At 41.3% G+C, this 12968-nt stretch overlaps 1 protein-coding gene across 5 annotated transcripts in view; it reads left to right on the top strand.

Annotated features, from left to right (window-relative positions):
* AUTS2 (activator of transcription and developmental regulator AUTS2) overlaps positions 1-12968 on the top strand; it is a 1384488-nt gene that overhangs the window by 1346747 nt on the left and 24773 nt on the right. For all 5 annotated transcript variants that reach the window (XM_030186244.1, XM_030186241.1, XM_030186242.1 and 2 more), the window contains 3 exons: positions 1770-1841; positions 6594-6623; positions 12497-12568. In XM_030186244.1, the coding sequence (XP_030042104.1) occupies positions 1770-1841; positions 6594-6623; positions 12497-12568 (174 nt within the window). The remainder of the gene's footprint in view (positions 1-1769; positions 1842-6593; positions 6624-12496; positions 12569-12968) is intronic.

Below are 12968 nucleotides of genomic sequence, written 5' to 3'. Positions count from 1 at the left end.
ATTTGAACCCGGCCACCTTTGGATTTCAAGACCGGTGCTCTAACCACTCCTCCACTCCCACTTTTAAGGGCAGCAGACAAAAATCTAAAACCATTTTTGGGGTGGGGTGTTTCAGGCTAAGAATAACATGAAATGACCTTTCCCACGCCTAACACCGCGAGGGAACAGAAGTGCGTTGCACTGATCAATCCAAAGATGGAACTAGTGTGTTTATCAAGCAGAAGACATGTTCATACACAAATCTACTATGGGTTGCTAGACCGTTACCCTAAATATGGATCAGCAAACAAGAAAAAAATATGTTTTCACTCAACATACAGTTGAGCTCTGGAACTCATTGCCAGAGCAAGTGATAAAAGAAGTTAACATAGCTGGGTTTAGAAAAGGTTTGGATGAATTTCTGTAGGAAAAGTCCATAAGCCATTATTAAGGAAGACCTGGAATCTTGCTTCTATTTTGGATTCTACCAGGTACTTGTGACCTGGACTGACCACTGTTGAAAATAGGATACTAGGCAAGATGGACTCTTGGTCTAATCCAATAGGGCAACTCTTGTGTTCCAAGTTGTAGGTAATCCTCTTTTCCTGAGACTAACACTATGTCTGTGACACTGAACTGATAAGAGGGCAGAGCTCTGGAAGGTTAGCCACAAATGTATTGTTAGCCTATTTAAAAAATGGTGTCACCTGTCCCTTGTTGGTTGATCTTTATTTTTATAAATCCGAGAAGGCTAGCATAGAATCACACTACTTTATTCCATTATAGCATAAATGATATGATATCGAAAGAAATATGCTAATGGAAAAATCTTTAGAATTATGGGACCTAGGGCTAACGTTCCCCAAGGAATTAAAGGGGGTGGTTATTAAGAAGCAGTAAAAGTCAGGATTTTACAAAACCCCCTTATCCTCCTTTAGCTCTACTACATCCTCACTCCAGACCTACCTTTTAAAATCCCTGGGGTCTAGTGGGGATGAGGAATGCTGCTGACTTCCATACAGAAGATCCAAGTTCAGTTCCCAGGCCAGGCTTCTGCTCCTTGGGCCAGAGGGGTCATTGCATAGTCAGATTTTACATTTTCTGGTGGATAGAGCCTTAGCCCTTACTCAAGTGCAACATGTAGAGGGTAAACCTAAGGTCTACGAGTTTCATAGAGAGCTGCTGTTAGTGGCTCCCGGAATGCAGATTTATAGCACCATAGTGCTGTATAGCTTGGTTCTTAAAAGAGGTGAAAGCCCAGTTAACAGGAAAAAATGAAAGCCACCTCCCCGCCCCCACCCCCAATGTGAAATTGTGCCTGTGAGAGAAGGAAGAAACTGCTGAAAAGTAATGATAAAGTAAATACATGGTGAAAGTTCTAAACAAGACACAGATTTTGAACTATAGGCATTCACAGCACCCTAGAATGGAGGGAGTTCTAGCGATTGCACAATGGTGACATCTGCTGACCAGAGGGGGTATTGCACCAGCTACCCAGGTTTTCTCTCAGCCAGGACTGTAGCTGTGATGGTTCAGTTAGGAAAAGGTGGGAAGAGGAGATAAATCCATGGAACAGCCTGAGATAACTGCAAATAAAGATGTATAGTAGTGTTGCTCATTGAAGAGCGTCCAATTGATCGGGAAGTCCAGTGAAATTGGAAGAAGCTGTGGGACAAAGAATCTCTGACTTTAATTCTTGCTAATAAATTGCTTCTTTTTTTTTTTCTAGCTAGTGTTAATTTATACTTTTCTTTCAGAAGTGTCTAATTGTATTTTTGTAATTTTGGTAGACTTCCAACCCTATTGATGTAGCAGCCAGGCCGGGAACAGTCCCACATACGCTCCTACAGAAAGACCCCAGGGTATGTTGTACACCTATAATCTTTATTTGAATGTAATCATGTCCACGAAATTAGATCATCCTGTACATTCTTCACTGTCCTTGCAAAAAGAAATTAATGTCTTTCACTTTCACCCCATCGTAGAATTGTCAACATCACATAACTCACAGCTGCATCAGTCAGCATTACCATAAAATGATACTGAACTGAAGCAATTTTGCCTAGCTTATATCATTGGTGTGGGGAATTGGGATTTATTCACTGGATATAGCAAAAGTGGCAGAAGAATGTATATCAGATCTGTTATTTTTAACCATTTGTAACCTAATAAATTCACTTTACAAATGCTTAGAGCCTAAGCATGTCTGAAAATTCAGTAGAAGATGCCTTTTGTTAATCATGTGTATATGAGATCAAAATGTAAGCAGGTACTAACATGTAAGAACAGGGTTACCATATGTCCGGATGTACCCGGACATGTCCTCTTTTTGAGGGCATGTCCGGTCAACCAGGTGGGTTTTGCCAATCTGCCCATTTGTCTGGATTTCTGGAAAAGCGGGCAGGCTGGTGGGTGGACAAACGGGCAGATTGCTAGCCTCTCCTTACTTACTACTGCCCTGCCCGGAGAATGCCCTGCGTGCATCCTTCCTGTTGCTGATCTCGGCAGCGATTCAAAATGGCCACCGAGAGTTGAAGTGACCTCGCGAGACTTCAACTCTCGGTGGCCATTTTGAATCGCTGCTGAGATCAGCAACACGAAGGATGCATGCAGGGCAGGAAAGAGAGGGGGCTCTTTCCTGCCCTGAAGAGGTCACTGGACCACCAGGGCAGTAGTAAGGTAAAGGGAGGGGGGGTGACAGGGTGTGTGACAGGAGGGAGGGGAAATGTGACAGGGGGCGGAGCGAGGGTGTGAAAGGGGGCAGGGTGGGGCAACCTTTAGTAGCCTGAATTGTTTGTAAAGGCACACTGGCACTTTCAGTCTCTGTACATCACAACAAATTTTCAAAAGGAAATTGCAGGTGTTGTTATCTATTGAAAATTTGCAGCCACATGGTATCCACACTTAAAGTTATGTGGAGGTAGAAGGGGAGCAGTACTGCGCAGTCACATTCAAAAATCAAATGTACATGCTGTCTTTTCCTTTCTTTACCTTACATCCAGGGCATGCTTTGGGGGTGATATTCAAAGGCACTTATCTGAGTAGGAGTGCCCCCCCCCCAAATTCTATAAATGGCGTCTAAAGCTGGGCTCGAAAATACGCACCCAGTTAGAGACTAGAGCCAGTTACAGGTGTAACGTAATTAGCTCATTGATGCTAAATTGCCCTTAATTGGAGATAAGTACCAGTAATGGGCATTAACAAGCACTAATTAGTTGTTGAATGCATAATGGACTTATGCCCCTAATCTGTAAACTTAGCACCTAACTTTTCTGATGCACAACTGCAAAGGGGGTGTTAACGTGGGAATGGGGTGTCAGGGGTGTTCCGACTATTCTTGTGTGCACTTTATGGAATAGATGCATTTATATACCCATCTACTTATTTTAGCTTCCAGCATTCATGCCAGCTGTAGATATGGTATAACTGGTCATGCCTAAAGGTTAGCAAATACACTAAAGACTTACGCTAGTATTCTACAACAGATCTGGCATTCAACCTCGCCATTATACAATACTGCCTTAGCACCCAGTTCTTTGGGGCCTAACTTTTAGTGCATTTATAGAATTCTTTCTCACCCATGATAATGCCAGGACAGACTTTGGGTGGAACTTGAACGAAGTCGGAGGTTATCCAGTTAGTGGCGATATTTAGACCCTTAGCCAGATAGCTATCCTGTTCCATCTTCAAATCTGAGTGGTGTACAAAAAATATTCACAGAAATTCATAAAGACAATCAGGACAAAATATAAAAATAACAAAAGTCATTTAAAAATACATATTAAATATAATACAATATATTATGGTACCAGAATAGTGCAAAATCAAAAATGTACTACAAAACTGTACCTATCTAGCCAGGGGTTTGAATATTGCCGCTAACCAGTTAGCGCAACTGGCCAGCGCTGATTACAGATATTCAGTGACCACCACTATCCAGATACTGCCACTGAATATTCAGTTAGCTTGACAGAGTTTAAAAAGGGGTTAGACGGTTTCCTAAAGGACAAGTCCATAAAACACTACTAAATGGACTTGGGAAAAATCCACAATTCCAGGAATAACATGTATAGAATGTTTGTACATTTGGGAAGCTCGCCAGGTGCCCTTGGCCTGGATTGGCCGCTGTCGGGGACGGGATGCTGGGCTCGATGGACCCTTGGTCTTCCCAGTGTGGCATTACTTATGTACAAAAAAAAAACACTTATTGCCACAGGATCGATATCCGGAGGGGGTGTGTTTATGCTCAGATAAAAATACTGGGTCAATAGCAGTGTTTCTTTTTTTAACACCTGCTACCACGGCTGAAAAATCTGATAGTCAGGCCCATAATTGGATAGTGAGTGACGTTACTGCAGTCAGGGTCCCTTTTACTAAGATGCGTTAGAATATGGGCATAGCACGTTTTAACATGGGAGATAACCATGCGCTAAATCCATTCTTAACACGGCAGTATTGTACGCATTTTTTTAATTATTTTTTTTTCTGATCACGCGCCTTTATTTCCATTACCCCAACTTCAAGGGGGTTAAGTACAGATCTTCTCTCGCATCAGGCTTTAGCTACATATGCACCAAGGCATGGAACAAGCTTCCAAAAGGCCTAAAATGCACGAACAACTGTCTTAATTACTGGAAAGCCCTTAAAGCTTTCTTCTTCAGAAAATTGTTCTTTGAAGAAGCCAGGTAATCCTAACTTCATCTGAATCACACACTGTCTAAACATGAGACTATGCAGGCAACATATGCGACAATACAAGCAAGTTTGTAAGCCACTTGGAACCAATATTCTATTGGAAAAGGTGGGGTACAAATGTTGAAATAAATAAAAAGATTTGCATTTTGATTTGTCTGGTCTTACAAATCTAGAGACCCTTCTACTAAAGTGCACTAAAATTAGTGAGATTTTACCACACGCTAACTGCAAATTTTATGTGGCACTTTTTGAGGCTTTCTTAGTATTTTTTTTAGGAGGTGTTTCTGTGTTAGTCAATTAACACGCGATAAGTATAACACACTAGCTGGCTAATTCCCCAGGACCACCGAGAGGCGGGGGGGGGGGGGGGGGCAAAATTCCCTGGGCCCGGCCTCAACAAGCTTGCTTCTTCCAGGTCTGTCTCTCCTGCTCCTGCATGCGTGCGGGGACCCAGATGATGCGATATCATGTTAATGCAATCATCCAGGTCCTGGCACACAGCAGCAGGAGAGGAGTCGATAGACCAAGGGACTGACTCACACAGGAAAGTAAGGGGGTAGCCTGAATATGGGGAGTGGGGTGGCGTGGTGGCCCAGGTGGGGCGGGGCAGTCCTTCTCCAGGCCTAGCTGGGTCTCTCAGCGGCCCTGTCTTTCCCACCATGCCTCCTCAAAGAAAATCGCTTACAAAATCAAAACAGGGCCGCGGTCAATCCCCCCACCCCCCCCTACCTTAAGTTGGAGGAGGGAGGTGGCCTCCCATCGGCGCCGCCTAGCCTAGGCAGGTCTTCGTGCCATATAAGGGAAAATTTTCATTCCAAGGGCAAATTGAAAGCAGGTTTAAAGAAATAACTTTTCAGGAGCAACTTGAACTTAACCAGAGAAACCAGCGAAATATTGCCACTGTACATGTAGTTAGGCAAAATGCCCTTGTTGCACCGAGGAGTAGCCTAGTGGTTAGTGCAGTGGACTTTGATCCTGGGGAACTGAGTTCAATTCCCACTGCAGCTCCTTGTGACTCTGGGCAAGTCACTTAACCCTCCATTGCCCCTGGTACAAAATAAGTACCTGAATATAGGTAAACCACTTTGAATGTAGTTGCAAAAACCTCAGAAAGGCTGTATATCAAGTCCCATTTCCCCTCTGGCAGTATCAGATGGTGCTGGAACATTTAGGGGGAAAGATATCAAAGTGGGCTACTGTTAAGTTGGGTTATTTTAGCACTAACTCATATTATTTTAGCACAGGCCCCATTTTATGCATTGAGACCTAGTTACTAATAACAGGGTTTAACAGTAAAATAATCTGTCTTAATGGTAGCCCAGATTGATAACTTCCCCTCTTAGAGGGGAATTTTTGGCAGCATTAACCATATCATACCACTGAAAATTCATGGGTAGGAGACTTAAATATTTAGCGGTAACCAATAAACATGCAAGTCCCTTTGAATGTTGACCCAGTACGCACACACACACACACACACACACACACACACACACACACACACACACACGTATACATACACATCAATAAGACCCGACCAAAGGAAATTCCCCTCTGAACAAAGGGAATCATTAAAGATGTAAACAGGAGTTGCCTGGAGACATTGTAAAGTCTTGTTTTCCAGATTAGTACATTTTTTTGCTTTGTATGCTAAAAGTGAATAGCTGGAGGGTAACTAGCTCTTTATGACTGCTGTTCTGGAGGTTGTCACCACTGATGCATTGCAATCATGCTAGAGGAAGGGGAGGGAGCTCGGCTCTAATGCTGTGGAAATGGACTAATTATTCTGCAGAAGAGCTTCATTTGAAAGTAAAATCCTAATGTAAATTTCCCTCCATAATGAAGCAATAAGAATCTGTTAATTAAAACGATTGTTTGAGTGGCAGGTATGTAACGGAGTTGTCATTTTCTCTTTACAGCTGACAGATCCGTTCAGGCCCATGCTGAGGGTAAGAAAGCCTTTAAGAAGAAGGTTATAAGCTTTTTGGGGATGTCTGGCTAAAGCTGGGGGCAGTAAAGAGGTCATCTTCAAAACCTCGGAGTACTGGTGGGGTCTTTTTAATGTTCAGTATGTGCAGTGGATGGATTGTACCTTACATTGCATTTATTCCGAGGTAACCCAGTAAAGCATGCATTTTTGATGGTTCATCCTTCTGCTGTTAGCTTTCTGATTGGAAAAACCCAGAAAGTAAGTCTAAATACAATCTGCTGAACCAGTCTGAAAGTACCCAGAGGGAAGGAGGCACTTCCTGATTGTCTCGGCACCAGTGAGAAAGAACCAGGTTTTTCTGGGTGCAAGCTAGACCCCAAATGATTTATTTATTTATTTATTTATTACATTTGTATCCCATGCTTTCCCACACACAGCAGGTTCAATGCGGCTTATATAGTAAAAAAAAAAAAACATTACAAAAATCCTGTAAAAAGAATATTACAACTGTAATAAACATAATAATAGTAAGGTTTAAGAATATATGAATTGAATTGGATATGGGGAGGTAAACAAGGATAGGTAAGAGGAAAAGAGATTGGGAAGGGGTATGGTATAGAAAGAAGGAGAAGAAAAGATTGGAGGGTGAGTATAAGGAGATTAGGAGATAAGGTCAAAGGTATAATCGGTGTCAGAGTCAGTGTCAATGTCAGAGCAAGAGTAGTGTAGATGGGCTGGTAGGATTAAGTTGGGTCATTAGTGTAAGCTTGCTTGAAAAGATGTGTCTTCAACATTTTCCTGAAGGGTAGATAGTCGTTAATTGTTCGGATGGATCTTGGTAGAGCATTCCAAAGCTGACTGTCCAAAAAGGAGAAATTGGATGCGTAGTAGGTTTTGATGCTGCCTATAGTTAATTTTTCCTATATAATGGCACTAATCTCTCAAAGAGCCTTGAAACCTAGCTAATTGGGGGGGGGGGGGGGGGGGGGGGTCTTTTAATAAAGTGCTATTAAAAGACCCCCTTTGAGGTGAATGTACTAAATTGTATTAACAGTAACATAAGTATGTTAGATGCCTGTTTTATCTAATGCAAGCGTAATGCACGTTAAGAGATCATTTTCATATGGCATTTTGGTGCCTTTCTCACCAGTGCATTTCCTTGCCGGTAGGCTGTGTGATTTCTTTCTCCTTCGTGTGTATATGTGGAGAAAACGTGATTTGAATTGCACAGAGTACACCTTTGATAGCAATTCTATTTAGCATGTGTACTCTGTTAATTTCAGTTGTGACCCCTGAGGTAGACGCCTCGGTGTGTCGAACCACGGACTGTGTCGGGTTCTTTGAATAATCAATAAAGCGTTTTCTCAACAACACCTCCCAAGTTGGTTTAGTCAGGGGTCAGCCTTTACTTCTCTTGTGCTATTTTGGTGTGTAAACCATCATTTTAAGAAAAATTTTAGTTTTGTTTAGTTTATTCACATTTGCTGTACCACGTTCGCTAGCTTGCAGATCAAGATGGTTTTCAATCTAAACAAAAACCCAAGAAAGTGAAATGAAAAAGAACTACAAAAACTGGACAGGAAAGAAGAACAGTCATTCAAACCTAGTAAGAACAGTGAAATTGACAGTAAAGGAAGAACAAAGCAGGAAAGAGAATAGAAAATTAATAGAAAGTCAATCCCAGTAACAGACATTGAAACGAAAGATGGACACCGATCTTGTTTCGATAATATGGGTTTGCCGGCTCTTCACCGGGACGTCCTCAGGAAAACTTGGGCGCCCCTTTCAATTATGCTCCTCTATGTATCTCTTAGGCATTTCATTAACATTTGCCATCAAAGCACTGATCAAACACTGGATTAATGACCAGCATTGATGAAATTTAGTACATTGGCCTTTAATTGGTCAGTTAGACTGAACAAAAGGGCTAGATTCTATATATGGCACAAAAAAATTGGCGACAAAAAAGCACAATTCTGTAAGCCTTGCTTAAAGTAAGGCGCGGTTTATAGAACATCGTTTACGCCCGGGGTTCGTGTCTAATTTTAGACAAGGCCATTTGCAGCAATTAGGCATGTATCCCCATTGTTCTGTAACAACACTCATTAATTTTAGGAATGCCCCCATTACGCCCATGACCCTCCCACCTTTTTCAGATCGTGGATAAATTTTAGACATGGATCGTGTACCTAAATTTGCTCACAAATATGTCAATTATATCTAATTAGTGGCAATAATTGCTTAAACCAATTATTGGCACTAATTAGCTCATTGTTCTATTAAATTACGCATACTCCTAAGTATGCACGCACAATTTTTGGTGACTTTTATAGAATTAGGGGGAAAGTGTTGCTTTAAGAGTATTCCTATAAAATGGGTCCATTTCATTTTATCAACTTGATGGGATTGTATCGCATGAAGCTGGAGATCTTGAGGCATTGGAGACCATACGCATTTCCTTTAGCTTGTTGTTCATTCCTGTAACTGCTCAAAATGGTAATTAGCATTAGATGTGAAAGAGAGTGCATGACCCTTGCATTCTATAAAGAACTAATTGGAACAGCTGTAGTTGGGGAGACAGCAGGCAAGAAGTGAAGTGACCTAAAAATGTGAAAACCAGCAATGTGCCTTTTGCAGATAAAGCAATTGTTACTCTTCCTACTAATACAGAAAACAAATGTCAGGTTCCAAAATGTATGTTTCAGCAAAAAAACTAGAAAATTTTAATTGCTCATGCAATGACTGGCATAAAAAATGTGCAGACTCCTGTTGTTCTGCCATATTTTGAAAAATAAATAGCACGCTGCTGGGATGTGACATTTTCAGAATGATATAGTACACACACACTCTCTCTCTCGCTCTCTCTCTATGAGAGACCTGTCACTTTATCCCTTATTCAACTTTTCAAGCTCTAATAAAGTCACCGTAAACAAAGCAGGAGATAGCCTTGAGTTCACCTCCAACAAATATGCAGTAAAGTGATAAAACTGTATTAGCTTATTTTGCACCTAAAAAGCTGATCTGTTTGGCTAAAAGTTAATGGATCGATATTCAAAACGATTTAAGCAGCCAGAATTGGCTTCTGGTTGTTTAAATCACTTGTCCAGGGCTAACTGGGTCTCTTCAGAGATAGTGCTACTGAAAATGCCTGGTTAGTACCTAAGCTGAAGCCAGCTACTTTGGGCTTTCTGTGGGTGGAGTCAGCGCTTAGGGGTCCTTTTGCTAAGCCGTGGTAAAAAGTGGCCTTAGTACAGCATCACGCAGTTTTTTCCACACGGTAAGGCCAATTTTACTATAGCTGGAAAATGGCCAATTTCGTCTATTAACCGCCATGCGCTAATGTTGCCATTAGCACATGACCATTAAAAAAATATTTCCGCGGGAGCAGTTACCAACACCTCTTCTGAGGGCCATAAGGGCTCACATGGTAAGCCTGTGCTAACCTAAGTGGAGTAGAGGAGTGGCCTAGTGGTTAGAGCACCGGTCTTGCAATCCAGAGGTGGCTGGTTCAAATCCCACTGCTGCCCCTTGTGATCTTGGGCAAGTCACTTAACCCTCCATTGCCTCAGGTACAAACTTAGATTGTGAGCCCTCCTGGGACAGAGAAATATCCAGAGTACCTGAATGTAACTCACCTTGAGCTACTACTGAAAAAGGTGTGAGCAAAATCTAAATAAATCTGCTTAGTGGATGCAGTAAGTGATTAGTGCAGGAACACCCAGTCGTTACTCTGTGACACTCCCCCTCCAACAAAATATAGAAGAAATTATCGCCCCGATTAGCATGTGTAGATTTGGAATCTACCACAAGATGCCTGAGCATGTCCTGCAGAAGGCGTTAGCAGTTACCACAGCTTAGTAAAAGGACCCCTTAACCGGCTAGGATAACCACATAAAACACAGTCCTATCTTTGTGCAGTTCATCTTAGCCGGTTAAATGCTGAATATGGCACTTACCGGCTACATTTTATCCAGCTGCCTGTGCCCGGATATCCAGTGTTGGTGCCCAGACATAGCCCGGCATTGAATATTCAGGAATAAAACTGGTGGCGGGCAGCAAAACGCTGACCATTGCTACCTGAATATTGGGCCCTAATCATTTAATATTTTTTCCAAAGATCCAAGTTTAATCTACCATAAATATTGTGGATCTGCTTATGTATTTATTCTAAAAATTTCAGGGGGATACGTTGTTCATCTCGCCAGGTACACAGGAGAGAAGATTCCATGTGTGCCTAGTTGCAAGGCAGTGCCTCCAGAGCATCCACTACTTTAGACATCTACATTTAAATATCTAACGCCATGTAAATACCAAACTTTTGATTTCAGTTTTAACCATTTTAAACCCAAGATCAAGTTGGGATGCATTCAGGTTCAGCAGGTCCCCCCATCCCAGAGGGTTTACAATCTAAGATGCAATTCAATAATGGCATCCGACACCCAGATTCCATTATAGAATACTGGCATAAACCCGCGTCGGCCTGCTGAATGTAGTTGCGCTCATTTATGACAGGTCAATGGCAGGCGTAAACGGCTGCACGTAACTTCAGCAAGCAGCGCATGCAACTTACAGTTAAGTTGCACTCTTTGGAAGATACACCCGTGCCCCCTCCATGCTTCACCCATATGTACTAGAGCATATTTTTACTATTCTGCCAAATACAGATAATGAAAAATATTATTTGGCTAAATACGAATATTGGGCATTCGTTGCCAGAGAATGTGGTAAAAGCAGTTTGCGTAGCGGGGTTTTAAAAAGGTTGGACAGCTTCCTAAAAGAAAAGTTCATAAGCCATTATTAAAATGGACTTGGGGAACATCCACTGCTTATTTCTGGGATAAGCAGCATAAAATATATTGTACTCTTTTGGGATCTTGCCAGGTACTTGTGACCTGGATTGGCCACTGTTGGAAACAGGATGCTGGGCTTGAAGGACCTTCGGTCTATCCCAGTATGGCAACACATATGTTACTTATATACTTATAACAAATAATAAAAGAAGCAACGTGAAATCAGAGATCAAGTGTTTATTTTAGTAGGATTAGCATAGTAGAGCCTCAGATTATTAATATTCAAATTTAAAGCACTGTTCGGCTGAATAAGAATAACGTATACGAGGCACTATACAGGGCTGAATCAAATATGAATATTCACTACAGCCTAATGCACCCTAATGCGTACACACCCTTGCAATTGCACAGTATGCCACCTACAGCATAGTGTTTACTGTGCTCACACAACGCAAGCATGCAGTTATAGAATCACCTTATAAACTTATTCCAGAGGCAATGAAAATGAAGTGACTTGGGCAAGACTACAAGGAAAGCAGGACTTGAATAGATTGTAAACTCTGTCGAGCAGGGACTGTTTCTTACGTGTTTTGTGTACAACGCTGTGGACGTCTAGTGGTGCTATAGAAATGATAAGTAGTAATAGTAGTAATAGATTTGAGTCATGGTTTCCTTTTTCTTAGTCTGCATCTGTAACCACTAGGCTTCTGCTCCATTCTTTGTTCCATTGAAAACCGATCAGATAACTCTCTAGTCTCTTTGACTATCTGCATTGCCTTTTGTCTAAGTACTAGATAAGCGTTTGAAAATGTATCTTGTTCTTGGTAGCAAAATATGAGGAAAGACGAGTAGAACCACAGAAAACTTTAGTGAGCAAAAATATGACACTGAAAGTTCTTGTTAACTGTTGAATTAAAAAAAAAACATTTTTTAATTCTTTATTTATACTTTACAAATTTTTAACATTACAAGAGAATCTTGTTACAGAAAAACAGACGACAAATAAATTTAGGATTATATCATCCATAACAAACATTATAACAATCTTAATTTTAAATGTCTTCTTTAAATCACAAATTTTAAAATTTTTATATTTTTGCAGAAGCCCGGAAAGTGGTGTGCCATGCACGTTCACATTGCTTGGCAGATATACCATCACCAACAAAAAGTGAAGGTGAGTTGGGTTCAGGTTTCCATCAGACTTACGTCTGCATAACCTGTTCATGGTTTAGACATGCTGCAGAGAAGAAAGGAGAATTGAAAGCAATCTGTGTTTCATTACTGACTGAAGCTGTGCTGCTTTTGTTGCTTTAGTGATCCATTTCTACTGGATTCTGACTCCTGCAGAGGCAGTAAGAGACTATAACCTACTCTTTGGAAATGTTTGCTCTTAAGTGCACGAAAACAGTGCTAATTCTCAGGCAGCTTGAGACCGCTATATGATTCGAAAGGATTACAAGAGACGCTTCAGACAAAAGAACTCTGATGTCTGTTTAATTTCTGGTTCATCTTACATACCCTGATATTCAATGCCAGAGGATGAACATGGCCTGACATTGACTATCTGGGATTAA

Source organism: Microcaecilia unicolor, chromosome 13, assembly GCF_901765095.1.
Source record: "Microcaecilia unicolor chromosome 13, aMicUni1.1, whole genome shotgun sequence".
Taxonomy (NCBI): Eukaryota; Metazoa; Chordata; class Amphibia; order Gymnophiona; family Siphonopidae; genus Microcaecilia; species Microcaecilia unicolor.
This window is presented reverse-complemented; position numbering and strand designations above follow the sequence as displayed.